Consider the following 15,482-nt stretch of genomic DNA (forward strand, 5'->3'; position numbering starts at 1 on the left):
TTCTTCTTACTGGGACTGATCAGCAAGGAAGTGCCAGACCCAAAAGACCCAAAAGAGACATTTCTGTAAATTGGAGCTTTCCAAACACTGTTTTTCAGTTTGGTTTCTCATATATTTTTGACTTTACAATGTCGTACATTCATGACTTTATAGTTCATAATGTCAACATTTATGACTCAGAAATTCTGAGTTTAGTTTCTTATGAATACACAACTGTATAATCTCAAATTTTTTTTTCTCAAAAATTAACAGTCTCTTTTTTTAATCTTTAAGGTTGGCACTACTATGCCATTGTACATTATGTTTCTAAATTTTTTTTTTTTTTTTTTTTTTAAATGAAGATCTAATTTTGACAACCTCGGAGCAGACAGGGCCCGGCTAAGAACTAAAGGGGACAGGGCATTTTCAACCAGGAACACAGTGCCTGAGGAAATCTGATTCGCCGAGTCAGTGACAGCTTTCAAATCTCTTCTTCAGACATACTTTTATCGAAGAGCCTTTCCTGATTTTACTTGGGTTCTAACTGCTTTCATTTACCTCATTTTATTTGAGCTAAACATGTTTTTATCTTTTTTTTTTACCTGTACCCACTTTGCTGCCTGATTTTACTGATGTTTTACCCGAGTTGTTGTCTCTATTGCTTGTGAAGTACTTTATAACTCTGTATTGAAATGTATCTTTAACTAAAGATTATTGTTATTATTATTATTGCATCAATACTAGCAGTTTTATAAAGTTTGAGCAAAATGCTGATGCTAGCATGAAGAGAAGCTCTTTCTGACAGGACTATTATGCTAGAAAGTATTTGGCTACCCCTATTTATCAAAACTAGCAAAGCCATGTGTTTGCCAATAGCATGCTAGTTTGAATGCAGATAAATAATGTAATACAAAACACGTTTTTAAGCAGAGTGTGCTAGATGCTAAGTTTACAGCTCACCAAAGGGGACAAGAATATTTATATTAACTCTTACTAAAAAACACAAACAAGTTAGTGTGTTAGCTTGAGTACAGATGAAAAAAACATCTTCTTCCTCGCTTTTACACAACATAGAAGAACAACTGAAACAAAGCAGGGGTCTCCAACACATAACCATCCTGCAAGCTACCAGTGTTACAGTTTAAAGAGTGACCATGTTAACTGGTGACTTGCAGCCGAAGGTGACAATGATAATTATAGTTACAACTACAGTGAAGAGGGAAATTGTCCCGTTCCTCTTCATTTGATTTTTTTAAATGTCAGAATTATTCATTTGATATAAAGAGAGGATGACCGGCCGCTCAGTCTGGTCAAAGAAGACGAAATGGAAAACAAAACTTGATGCTTTAGAGGAATCAAAAAAATTTATATGCACACTAACAAGTGTCTAAAAAAATCCAGCGACAATGAATGCACATCTTTCCACCTCCATTCAAAATAATAGGACAGGTGAATCAGCTGTCATTAAAAAGTGACTCTCATGTTAAGTTTGCAAACACCTGAAGCTAACCAATCACAGCACACATCACAGTAAGGCGTTCACGTGCGCCTAATAATCATGTCTCAACTGGAGCACCACTACACTCAAGGCCATAGTAACTTTCCATAAAACTTTTGTTTTGATATTTCACTGGAATCAATGCAAGTTTAATTTTTCAAGTAAATGAAAAAGGCCGGAGACCCCTGTGATATTTGTTTTATAGTGCAGCCGATCTCTGTTGGACTTTAAAGTGCTAGATTTTAAGAGTATTTTAGTAGCTGGTTTTAATATTGTCTGGGAGTTTTTTTTATCTTTGAGTATTTCAATCATTAATTTGTCATTAGACTGTGTGTGACATGTATAACACACAGTGACATGAAAGACAACATAAAGCAAAGGGTTTGGAAGGAACAGAGAGAGAAAGTGAAGGAAGAGAACAGGGAGCAGGACCTAATCTCTATCATTTTCCTTCTGAAATTCCTCATTTCTGCCTCTGATGCCCACCCCTACCCTCTCTATTGTTTCTCTCATGCAGATGAAAACTTACCTGACTCTGGGTAGACGGAGGACCTCTTCCCTGGATCCTTCTGTAGCTGAATGCCTTTTACAGAGAAGATGGATGCAGCTGAAAACAACAGATGGTTAGTGAGGCAGTGTTTGGAAGCTACAAATGTAAAAATGACATGGCATGAGTTTTTACTCACTGTCAGCCAGTGTTTGGACTTCCTCCCCGAGGCTTCTGAAATATGATTGTCTGAGAGCATCCTCTGCTGAAACCCGCTTCTTAGCCTCAAACTATAGACATATACAGATAAAAAGGAGATATTAGAATGAAGTTATTAGTTGTCTATTTAATGCATTGACACTACAAATATATAAAGTGTTATTCTTTAAGTGAAACCTCTGTTACCTGTAGGAGCATTGCAAGCAAATCATGACCGTCGCTGTCTATCCTGTGTTGCAGAAACCAAGAAAAGAAGAGATGAATGAGGGGAGGGAGACAGAATGTCAAAATTGAGTTCTGTTGTTGTCAAATGCCTGGATAAGATGTGGTGTGAGTGCATCCAGCAATTTTACAAAGAAGTAAATGCTTTCCTTCAGCTTCAAATGAATGTGAAATTCTATAAATATACATACAGAAATGTCAACTTTACATTAAGATAAGAATCGCTAGGACCATAACAAATTTTGAATAAGCATCTCATTTTTTATGGTGCCTCAAGTGTGCTTCTTCTAAATTCAATAAAAACAACAGAGAGAAAAGTCTAAAGTGCATTAGGAGATGATCTAGTGTCCAGTTAACTTCCACCTAAAGGCAAGTTGCACTATTGTTGTGATGACCAGATATGTTCTTTTTTACAGTTTTCTTTGCTCGCATTTTTTTCATTTTTCCAGCACATTTTCTACAGTTTTCACTCGTATCAATTGTTGCACTTTGACTTTTGCAGCTTTTATGAAAATTCATTGTGTCTGAATGTGCAGCAGTTCCAGCTGTTTCACCAGTTTGCATTTATTAGCCACTAAATTACAGCAACAAAAACCTGTTCCTTGGATTCTCCAAATCCTTAAAACACATGCGAAAACTGTAGACCAGTGTTATTCAACCCTGCTCAACCAAAGAGCCAAATTGTTGAAACATAGCTTTGCATGAGCCACAATCTAAGTGGTGAAAAGTGGTGAAAAAATGGCTATAGTGGCTATAAAAACAAGTTAAAGCTGGCAAAAATGGTCAAAAGCAGCAAAAATGTGGCATAAAAATAGGTGAAAAGAAGCAAAATAGACACGTGTGAAAACGTGTGAAAATTGGCTTAAATGGGCAAAGAGTGGCAAAAATGAGACAGACAGAACGTTCATCCAATCACCCTCCGAGTGTTTTTTCAAAGGCTCTGCCTTTTCCCAAATGCTGTGTATGAGTGGTTTACCAGATGGATGTGTGAAACAAATCTATCTAGTGTGCCAGGTTAGCAAAGAGTGGCAAAAATGGGCAAAAAAGTGGCATTTAATGGCAAAAGGCAGCTAAAATGGGCAAAAAGTGGCAAAAAATTGCAAATATAGGGAAAAAGCAGGATTAAAGAGGCAAAGACTGGTAAGAAGGGGCAAAAACATAGAAGCAAAAATGGGCTAAAAGCAGCAAAAAATGATTAAAAGTGGCAAAAAACTGAAAAGGGAGGCAAAAAATTGCAAATAAGGACAATGAAAACATACAGACAAAAAATAAAGGATGACAATAATTTTGACAATCAGAGCCTACTGTATAAGTGTTAGAAACAAACTGTTTAATGTGACTTGCTATGGAAAAATTGTCGATCGAAGTTTCCCTTTTTTAAGGTTTTCTATGGGAATAATATTTGAAATTAAGACATAAAAGAGCCACAAATCCTAACAAAAGAGCCACATGTGGCTGAAGAGCCACACGTTGGATATCACTGCTGTAGACCAACGGTATTGTTGCAGCCACAGCTGGGCACACAAAAATGTACGAACCTTGGTGCATGGTTGACGAGGGGCTCTGCGTTGTACTGGGGGAAATTGTACGTCTTGAACTCCTCACTGGTTGTGATTCCAGGCCAAGTCTCTTCTGTGGGGGTACCTGTTGAAGAGAAAGAATCAGTAAATTATGTTTGATGTGTATGCATCATGAATCAAATATTCATACAGGTTTTGCTGTTTTTTTTCTCACCAAGAATACGAAATATCAAGTGAAGCTCATCCTCCACAGTGGAACCAGGGAAGAGAGGTCTGCCAGTGATCATTTCATAGAAGATGCAGCCAACACCCCTGGATAAAGGACAGAAATGGAAAGAACAAGTGAAAAAACTGTGAAAAATACAGCGATGTACTATCTTTATGGGGGATTTTTGACATTAACATTCTCCTTATAATGTCTTGTGAACCACGTGGCAACACAGCCATAGTGTTGTGAATGATGAAAGGCATTCACACTTTACCTCAGAGTGTATCCTGTAGCTGTGCTCAGGTGTATAGAAATAAAACAGTATGAAATAGTAGACATAGTTGCATGTGCATGTGCAAACTTGAGGTGAAATGTCCCTAAATGTTGTGTTATCATGATAATAATAATGAAGTGCTACAATCTTCATCAAAATAGCATACAATGCACCACAGTGCATTTCTACCAAGTAGTCTGGTTTAGTTTAGTAGTGTTTGGTATGTTTCAGTAAATCCTGATTGCATCCATCCAGCCTCATTTGTAGCGATGGGAATTCTAGCTCTTTGTAGAGATCTGGATCATTTGCTTCACTTCAGTAATGAGAGCCGGCCTTTCAGCTTCCAAACAGCTCTCCATTCAGTAAAATTTCAGTTTTTTTTGATCTATTAAACAACAAAAAGGAAACCAGCTCTCAACCAGGAGCCAGCATCTGTCCTTCATATGAAAGAGATGGCTTTCAGAAATGTGTTGTTTGTACCCCCACAATTTACTACATGGTATATTATCCCAATCCTTTAGAAGCATAACCTTGAATAGCAGATGGATATGCCCATTACTTTATTTATATAGCACGTTTGTGAAACAAATCCATCTGGTGTGTCAGGTTATTAAAAGCATATTTAAGACAAAAAGATTGAGAAAAGCTGTTCTGCTCAATACAAACCAAGGTAACAATAGTTTTGTCAGTCGTTTTTATTTCTATTTTTTTCCCTTTCTGCTTTCCATTTCAGTTAGTTTTAATACGTTTTACTGATTCGTTTTTGTTCTTAAAAATACTTCATTTTAATTTTGTTGTATTAGTTTTTCTTTAAAAAAATGCTTTGTTTTAGTTTAGTTTTATTTCTGCATACTATTAGTTTGTTAGTTTAGTTTTTGTACAGCTGTTTTGTTAATTTAGTTTAGTTTGGTTTTAATTTTGCAAAAATGCTTTATGTAATTTAATTTTTATTGGTTTTAGTGTTAGGTTTTTTTCCCAGACACATGTTAAGGGGTGACTAAACATAAAAAAGCTAAACGCTAAAAGCTTGGGTATTCATATCAGTCAGTTTGCTGCTATTAAGGACTAAAACTAAGGATATTTTGTTGCTCCTTCTATTTCTTTTGATACAGTTTTGTAAGCACACAAAATGGTATTAGTTTGTTTGTTTATGGAAAGCTTAGTTTTAATTTTGTTTCAGTTAACTGAAATGATTTTTACATTTTAGTTTTAGTTATTTAGTTTTAGTTAACTATTAAAACCTTGGTACAAACATGTCTTCTTCTGTGTTCTTCTATATTTACCATTGTAAACAGGAAGTAAAGATTCTTTTGTCCTATCAGTGGACTTCAGTGAGTCTAGCTCCACCCTTTAGGGTCAGATATGTATGTGCTTCACCCCAATAGATTGGTGCCAAAAAAGTAAGGATATCGATCGGTTTGACAGTGGAAATTCAAAGAATTGCAAAACTGAGCCCAAACTGAACCAAATGGATACAAGGCTTAAAAATACAAAAAAAAAAAAGCTGTATTTTTCAAATAATGTAACACTAAATGGTCATAGTCAGCATCCTTTTGACGCTTTTTTATTGCTTTGAAATTGGTTAACACCCACTGACAGATGTAAAGGGTGGCGAATAGCATTCATTTATGTACAAAAATAAAATCATGAAAAATGGAGATACAAGGTATCAATTTTCAACCCAAAACCCTCTCCATTCTTTGTGTTTTAAAAACTTTGAGTTTTATCACATACAGTGACAAAACAGAACAAATTGTGCGAACTTATATGTTACGTAAATATAATTATAAAGATTAAAAAATGTAGAAAAATGCATGCAGGAACAGACCAGAGGTGGCATCATGTTTTCCTATGAACCTGTGTGTGTTGCTGTGGATGCGTGTTTACTCACCACATATCGATGGGTGTCGAGTACTCAGTGGACCCTAACAGCACATCCGGCGGTCGGTACCATAATGTTACAACCTCATTGGAGTAGGTCTTCGTAGGAACAGACTTGGCTCGTGCCAATCCTTAAATTAAGAAAAATAAATGGCACAGTTTGATGGAAATTAAACTTTATAATGATTTACTTTGGGTATTTTGGTGTAGAATGTTTTTTTTTTTCATTTAAGACCACATTCTGCATTTGACTTACTCAATCTGCACGTATGAAAAACTGCACAATGATATTTCATGTTAGTAGATAAGGAATTCAAATGCCTGTTTTGGCTGCCAAACACAGAGCTTTTTAACAGTATAGATGAGTTTGTGCAACTGTATGTCATGTTATGGAGACAACCTGAAGAGGGCAGTGTTGGATGATTATTCTTTTTCATAATACTGCATGCTGTCTGCTTGGGTCTGAGAAACTGTATGGCCACTAGAGGCCACCAGTGAGGCGTTTTAAAATGTTTTTCTGTTTTATGGTATTTTTGTTTTAAATCCTAAAAAACAAATAAAACTTTCTGTAACTAACCACTTAAATGCCATAAGGCACAAGTACAAATGGTGTGTACATATGAGCTCTAAGAAAACTGGTGAGCAGGCTTAAAGAAAATGATTTTATTATCTCAGTAAAGCAGCTGAATGTGTTATTGTGTCAGTGCTATGTTAATTAGCTCAGTATGGTGGATGTGCTAATCCCTCTTTTCATGCCAGCTTTGAACATTTGAAATGAAAATTATAGTAATTAATAGAAGAATACTGGGCATTAAGTCAAAAAGAGCGGCTTCAACATTTTTTTTCACATATTATCCAATTCAAGAAGTTTTATGGCAATAGTTTTACTTTTACTGACATAAGTGTTGACATACCAAAGTCAGCCAGTTTGAGCTCTCCTTTTTCATTGATGAGCAGGTTCTGAGGTTTGAGGTCTCTGTGGAGGACCTTCCTTCTATGGCAGTAGGCCAGACCCCGCAACAGCTGGAAGAGAAATATCTGCGGTGGAAAGCAAAGGGGATTTAAGTTTGAGTTATCAGGCCCGCCCACAAAGAAAAACCCAGAAATTGGGCCCTCTCCAGTTGTGTTTAACCCTTTCACCATTTTAGCCATCAAATTTTGTGACTCTTAGCCAATTTTTGCTACTTTTTAACCACTTTTCACCATTTTCTATTTTGGCACATATTTGCTGCTCCTGTCCTATTTTTGCTACTTTAACCCTTCTTTATTACTTTTAGCCAACACTCTTTGCCACTGTTAACCCATTTTTGCCACTTTTAAATCACTTTTCATGGCTGTTTCAGTCAATTTTTGCCACATTTGTTTCCCCACTTTGCCTATTTTAACCCATTTTTGATACTTTAACCATTTTTAATTACTTTAGCCACTATTCCTTGCCACTGTTAACCAAGTCTTGCCACTTTTTACCACCATTTTCCACTCTTTTGGCCTTCTTGTAGCCCATATTTGCTGCTTCTATGCCATTTAAGCTACTTTAGCCCTTTTATTTAATTTAGCCAACATTTTGTTTGCCACTTTTAACACATTGTTGCCATTTTTTAACCACTTTACAAACTTTTTCAACCATTTTTGCCTTTTGAAGCCCATATCTACTGCTTCTATCCCCTTTTTTCTCATTTAACCTTGTTTTTACCCTTTTCCCCACTCATTTCTGCCAGCCTTTGCAACCTTAACCCATTCTGCCAATGTCTGCCTTTTTTTGCAATTATTTAATTTTCTGAACCTCGATATTGTCTGATTTCCTTTATTTTCAGGCATCATGATGTTTGTGCACATCGTGGCTTTGCTATGAAGTGTGACATTACTTCCCAAAAGTTAGAGTCAATGTGACCATCCACATTGTTTTTACGGTACATAACAAATAAAAAGATAATGTATTTTAAGAAAAGATCATTTATATTTCAATAATGCTATATAATTATACAACAAAAATAAATAAAAATCATTTTAGTTGCTGTAACAAGTGTTATTATTCCAGTTAAATACAGAATATGGTCATCAAAGATTAACCTTACTATTGACCATGATTGCTGACCCTCGTTTGGCTGGGCCCCAGAAAGCCCCCCCTTTGTCCCCCTTTATGGGTGGCCTTTTGAGTTAGAATCCCATCATCAATATTTGTCCGTAAAAATTAACTACGTGTTTTAATAACAAAAGCCAACTAGTCAACAGAAATTTTGATTACCTAAAATCTGCTGACCATCAGTAGTCTTACTTTAAACAGTAGTGATTGCACTACTTTGTAGTACCTTGACATTATGAACACTCATGATGCTCCCACAGTCATCCATGTACTGCTTCAGATCCTTCTCCTGATGGGAGAGGATGAAAAGAGAGACAAAGTAGAAAAAAAGAAGGGATGAGAAATATAGAAGGAAAAAGAAAGAAAGAAGTCTAGGTTAGTATATTACACATGGTCTAAAGGCAGAAAATAAACATACAAGAGCACAGACACTCACCAGATACTCAAACACGAGAGTCAGGCACTTGTCAGTGTGGATGATGTCATGGAGAGTGACAATATTGGCATGCTTCAAGTCTTTCAGTAGAGACACTGAAGAGGGAGACATATCAGAGTCTGTCAGTCAAACACAGACAACGTGTGAGAACTGAAACAGCTTGTAGTTCACCCGCAGCTCAGGAAGCTACAGGCCATAAGGATGAGCAACTGCTGTGTTTCACTACAAAAACAAAACCCTGCAAGCTGTCGACAATACTGTCCTGTGTTGGTGACCTATAAAACCCTTCTGCTAAATATATGATGATGATTTCCTCTGAATGCATGATTTAAGATGATTCAGTACCTTCTCTGATGGCCGTGCAGGGTGCCCCCTCTTCATGCTCCAGTCGGATCTCTTTCAAAGCTACTAAGTTGTCTGTTAACTTGCTTCGCCCCTTGAACACTGTAGCATAGGTCCCCTGCAGGCACGGAGAATATGTCAGTGCATTTGAAGCAAACAGAGGATGTGGGCAGTTCATTTGTTTGTCAGTGCGTCTGATGCTCTTAATGAACTCACCTCCCCCAGTTTGTCCAGTTTGATGTAGGTCTCAAGTTTCCCAAAGCCGATTTCAGACTAGAGAAGACAGAAAAAAGACAGTTAAGGAAGCTGTGTATGCACTCAATTCACATTAACACTAAGCCAGATTTTTATTTTTCAACAGCATGATTGCAGGTCAAGCTAGGGTGCAGCAACATCTTTAGGCTAATCTCCAGAGCCAACTAAAGGCTTTTAGCTCAGATTTCAGTAATGCTGTCATTGACATTTGACCCACAACTGCAGGGCTCTGATTCACCAGGCCTGGATTTTCTCTTTCTGTGTTTATGTGTTGATGCTAAGGCATTAGCTTGGCTTACCAAGAGAATTACTGAACATCCCTACAACACTTTGTGAAGCTGATGCAGCTCTACATCTCATTAAAAAAAAAATAAACATTAAGTTGTGAATGGTTGATTTTGAAAGCATAACTTGCCTTCCAGATTCCACAGCCAATCACAGCTCTTTCTCTCAACACAGCGGTGTTAAATATGACGTTCTTCTTACTAATCCCTGCTTGCATTAATGCTGATACATCATGCTGCTACTGCTGGCAAAGTTTAACCTCCTCCACCCCAGCCTCCTCCTTTATGGCATACAACTTGTTGCGCCCCATATTCAGATTAACTAATTGTACTGTGCTCAATATGCATTGTGATAAATGTATCTATCCATATGGGGGTTTCTAGCCATGTGTTCCCTTGAAAGTCAAAGCATGCTGCTTGACTAACCCAGGGAGCATTTTTTTAGCCGAGCCTTTTTTGCCAAGTAAAGTTGTACAACCATTTTGTAATAAAATGATTAAATGTATAACAAGTGTTCCTGAATGAACTTTAGTTCACGTTGATTTTGGCGTCCTCTATGGACAAAGTGCTACTTCTTTTCTTCCGCTAGTCTCAAAAGTGTAAGTTGTGTTTCCTGATGAGAATCTCATCCTGTCAAACATAGCCTTCACTGTGATTCTTTGCTGTGACAAATATAAACAAAGGCTGTTTCATAATCTCATTGTGTGACACCTACCCCTCGGAAAAAGTCTCAGGGATCAAAAATGACAGTATAGAAATAGTCAGTCTTTATGCTGATGGACAGATTCGCTTTTGCGGTTCATGAAGAGGCATGGGCATTTATTTCAGCCTTTTTCTGACAAGCTAAAAATTCCTCACAGGAGCTTTAAGCTACTAACAGACTGGACCATTTTATTCTTGTTTAAAGGTGCAGTGTGTAATATTTAGCCTATTAGCATTTAGCAAAACAAGCTTGGTTAAAATGAAACATAACATTTATAAGTAGATTGATCTAAATTAGTGTTGACATCTGATAACACATTTTCTAAATTTATGTTTTAAATTAACTCAGAATAAGCCTTTTATTCATACATAGGGAGGGTCCCCTCCAAGGACGCTGCCATCTTGGATTTTTGCATTTTGCCTGTTTCTATGGCACCATAGAAGGAACCAAATAACAGTTAAGCATGTATTGATTTTTAAACTTCACTGGTTCCCACAGTTATCACCAGAGAAATGAGCATCACACTCCAGAATTGACTGTTAGATGTTGATAGTCCCAATTTTACACACTGTACCTTTAATAATTCTGAATTTGCCTGTTTCATTACTATGCTTCTGGCATCATAATAAAGAGGTCACATAATAAAACATGTTATTTCTCTACATGACTCTCTTCTTGACTAACTTAAATGTACAGCAGTTCTAAAGTCTACAAACCCTCATTTAAAATATTAAACCAATATATATGTATTTTCAGAACTTTTTCAGCCTTTAATGTGAACTATAACATATCTATTCAACTGAAAAACAACTAGATCTAGCCAGATAGTGGGTTGATACACTTTAAAAATGATTTATGTGCCCCATTTTCCTATAACACAGAAATTAAGCATTTTCACAGGGGTGTAATTACATTTTGAAGCCACTGTAATAACAGCGAGTATAACAAAGAACACAAAATATCTTCCACTGCAGATTTTATGATGGGGCTTCATTAATTACTTCTAAACATTCCCACAGATATCGAGCAAGCATACTTTAGAGTCTCTACATATGTGATATAAAAACTGGAATTAATTCTGAATTCAGTTAATAAAGGTTTTACTGCATAATGTATGTGGCCCTTGGGTCTCAGTGTCATGAATTTTAGATGGATGTAGCTATGTCAAGCTGTGATACCCACAGGCTTGACACTGTTTATCCCTCCCTCTGTCAGAAATGTTCTTCTATCTCAATTAGGGCTGCAGTTTTAGGGATAAAGCAATACAAGCATTCAAAATAAACATCACAAAATATGAGTTATACCAATCAATATGGAATCTTTTCACATAGGCAAACAATGCTTTTTTAATTTAAAAAGTGTACATGTTCATTGTAGAATAGAGGCCTGGTTAGAATGCCTGTGCCTTTGCACTGTTAGCAGCGTTTCCATCTTAACTGTCAGTTTAGTTAGGTATAGCAGGCAATAATTTACCTGTCAGCTGCAAAAATTTGGGAGAGGTACCAAAATAACTGACCCATATCATCCTTTTTTGTGTTTAGGAACCTTGAGGACCTATCGGACCTTAAAGAGTGGAGAAAGGCCCACTGATGTCCGCTGATTGGGCGAAACAAACTTCATCCTTGTGCAACATCAGTAGTGATGGAAAAACATGATGTGCCATTGTTTGCACTGAGATGAACAGCTTTTCTCTTTCATTTTGATGCACTGTTTGGCAAACATATCTTGTATAAATCTAATTAGATTGAAATGATAACTCAGTTTAAGGTGACTAATGAGCTGTAGTGGTGTGATGTCCACAATCAAGTCAGCTTTAGGCACTGGCTCTTTCAGGTGAACGATAGAACCTGGCCTCTTCTTGAGAGCCATTTTCTTATTTATCTAGTTTTGCTGTTTACAGGCATACAATAAGCAAAGTGTTGTGGAAACACGCCACTTAAAGCAGATGAAAAGCAAGCTAGCCATCAGCTACCAGTGTTAATTTCGTTGACTAAAACTGTTTGTCGACAGCCTTTTTTTCCATGACAATAACTAGACTAACACAAAATAGATCTTTGATGACTAAAACTGACAAAAACTAGACTAAAATGCAATTTAGTTTACTGGTGGTAAACCTGTCAAAAAACAGTGCATCTATAGTTATTCTGCCTCTCAGCTGTAGAGAGCAGGGACCCCAGGTTTGGCAGAGTGCAGAGAACACACTACCATGGTTTGGTACAAGATTTAGGCAAGAAAATAAATGCTTGGACTAAAAGTAAAGATTAAAATGGAGGGCTTTTTATGAACTAAAACTAGACTTAAATGTTTTGAGTTTTTGTCAAGTTAAACTATACTAAAACTAAAAAGGATAGAAATGACTAAAATGTGTCTAAAACTAAAATGTATTTCATTTAAAGACCAATAAAATTAAAAAATAGCTGCCTAAATTAACACTGTCAGCTACCCTTAATGCAATCAGAGCCAATTAAGTTAGGGACACACGATATTAGATTTTTGCCAATATCCGTTATGTTGGTATTTACACAATTATCTCAATTGTTCCCAATTTTGATACTGATCAGTTCTGTTACTCGATTAAAAAGGTTAAGAAAGTTAATCACATCACTACTGTGTGATTAATCATGAGTAATCACAGCATCTTTTTAAAAAGTTCAGGTATATTTTTTATGTTTTTATATTTTTAAAGGCTGTTATTGTCAAGTGCTTTACTTTTATTCCTTTAATTCTATGTACAGCACATTGATGATTCAGTCTGTCACATCTATTGTATATCCCTCAATTATAAACACATATTCACAACTGTATTTATTGAATTTTCTCATCAAAAACTATTTCAACACATCATAATTTATAGAATACAGTTGTCTAATTTACTGAGATCACCTAAATGCATCATCTTTTCCGTCTTCAGCTCGTACAGTTTGCTAATTAACTTAAATTTTGCCAATCCCAGCACGGATTTCTACACTGGATTAATATTGTTAACAAACAGGACTTGCTGAAGTTTTTGAGCACTTTTCAGCATTTATCTGAGCAGCTGAAGAAGAAAACTGTCTTTGGTGTTGTTAGCATCTTTGCTAACAATCACAAAAATGTGCTTTGCCTGATGGTGGTACTTAGGACCTGTTGTGCTTCAGTATAAAGACAGTTCATCACTGCAGCATGTACCACAGTTTTGGTTTTATCTTTACTTACATTTGCCAGCTTTTTAAAAAGAAAATTGCCATTAAGCAGACATGAGTCTGTCTCCTCACTCATCACTGCTGGCTGTGTTTGACCTGCCTGTCCCCTCGTCACCCCCTGGCACATTAACATCTGCGCTGGAGGACTACGGGAGCAGTTTGTGGTCAAACTTAGTCATATGATTAATTGCATTATTATTTTTTTAACGTGTTAAGGTTTCAAGATTACTCACAAATGTTAATGCGTTAATGTTGACAGCCCTAATACTGATATATGCAGTTCATATCTACTATTTCAGTCCTTTAAACACACTTTAAAGTTCAAGGATGAACAAAAAAACAAAATTCAGTCCTTCAAGCATACTTTAGAGTTCAAGGATGAACAAAGAAATTACATTCAGTCCTCAAAAAACTGTTTGAAGTTTAAAAATGAACAATAAAAAAAGCTCAGTCCTTTAAACACATTTTGAAGTTCAAGGAGAAAAAAAGAAGAAAGTTCAGTCCTTCAAACTCATTTTGAGGTTCAAAGAAGAAAAAAAGAAATAAAGTTCAGTCCTTAATGCACACTTTGAAGTTAAAAGTTGAACAAAGAAACAAAGCCGAGTATCTAAATTACACTTTGAAGTTTAAGGGTGAACGAAAAAATTGTTACCTCCTTGAAAAAGCGTTTGAAGTTTCAGGATAACATAGAAAGTTCAGTCTTTAAAACACACTCTGAAGTTCAAGAATGTACAGGAAAACAATATTTTAGCTGATAAAGTTCAAAATTTCTCAAACATACAGCTGATATTTAGGTAAAGCTGCTGTATATTGGTTGTAAATATACCGATACTTATAGTTTACTTTTTGAGTTAATATCTGAAATACTGTTACCATGCCAGTCATTCTGCAGACAGGTGTAACAGTAACTACAGCTAACATGGATTGTTTAATTCTAGTATATCTATCCCACTTTATATAGTTATTACAATAGAAAATAGACTTCAAGTTTAAAATGATCAAACTTGTTATAGTTTGATTGAAGTTAACTGCTTATACTCTATCCAACCCTGCCGCCATTCAGTTAACTTTGTGCATTTTTCATATCGAGGAAATAGAAGATATCGCATCAGCCGTTTATTACACTATCTTCTGTCTGTCTTTCTGTTCCAGCCATGTTATTCATTGCTCATCTCTTTGAACACAACCATCCCTCTCAATGTTGAGCAGGCCCATCCCACAGTGATGCTGATATGAATGCCAGGCAAATGTTCAGCGTGAGTGAGGGGGAGGGTCTCCAGTGACCAAGTTAGCTGATGAAGCATGTGATCTCTTTAAAGGCATGCCTAAAAGCCGACATGAGAACAAGATCAGGCACAAGATGACACACTTATACGGAAACAAGTGTGTATGCATGGGTGTGCATGATTTACAATTTGCATTAGTAATTCACAGAAATAACTGTATGAATGTATCAGCTTCTAAAATAAAATCTGATTATTTACTGTTAATAAAAAAAATGATTTAAAATCTGCAGAGGCAGCATGTTTTTTGGGGTATTTGCAGGTGCCTGTGCTTTATGCATATGACTGTGAGCACTTGACAGCCAGAGAGCATTTGTGATGTGACATGCAGCCTATGTTTGGATGCAAACACTCTCACCCTGCACACACATAAACACACACGCCCTGCTCTCATGTCTGAGTGTGTGACAGGGGCTGTCAGGAGCTGCTGCTGAGCTCGGCTGCTCTTTTGGCAGGGGAGTCGCTCTCATGAGCAAAACACAAGCACAGTGGCACATACAGACATTCAAAAACACACACACATGGACCCCACACCAGGAATAAAACATGTGTGACTTCTAGGCTTAGTGAGGAGACTGTAAAACAAAGGAAAGCCTGGATTTTCACCTCCTGCATGCGACTGCGCT

At 36.6% G+C, this 15,482-nt stretch overlaps 1 protein-coding gene across 5 annotated transcripts in view; it reads right to left on the bottom strand.

Annotated features, from left to right (window-relative positions):
- The window catches only part of LOC121517481 (cyclin-dependent kinase 17-like), a 70,745-nt gene that overhangs the window by 4,912 nt on the left and 50,351 nt on the right, over window positions 1-15,482 (bottom strand). For all 5 annotated transcript variants that reach the window (XM_041799285.1, XM_041799288.1, XM_041799286.1 and 2 more), the window contains 11 exons: window positions 9,366-9,422; window positions 9,153-9,267; window positions 8,808-8,902; window positions 8,598-8,660; window positions 7,203-7,326; window positions 6,299-6,419; window positions 4,140-4,237; window positions 3,944-4,049; window positions 2,370-2,412; window positions 2,164-2,254; window positions 2,007-2,084 (listed from right to left, as the gene is read on the bottom strand). In XM_041799285.1, the coding sequence (XP_041655219.1) occupies window positions 2,007-2,084; window positions 2,164-2,254; window positions 2,370-2,412; window positions 3,944-4,049; window positions 4,140-4,237; window positions 6,299-6,419; window positions 7,203-7,326; window positions 8,598-8,660; window positions 8,808-8,902; window positions 9,153-9,267; window positions 9,366-9,422 (991 nt within the window). The remainder of the gene's footprint in view (window positions 1-2,006; window positions 2,085-2,163; window positions 2,255-2,369; window positions 2,413-3,943; window positions 4,050-4,139; window positions 4,238-6,298; window positions 6,420-7,202; window positions 7,327-8,597; window positions 8,661-8,807; window positions 8,903-9,152; window positions 9,268-9,365; window positions 9,423-15,482) is intronic.

This window comes from Cheilinus undulatus, linkage group 11, assembly GCF_018320785.1.
Source record: "Cheilinus undulatus linkage group 11, ASM1832078v1, whole genome shotgun sequence".
Lineage (NCBI taxonomy): Eukaryota > Metazoa > Chordata > Actinopteri > Labriformes > Labridae > Cheilinus > Cheilinus undulatus.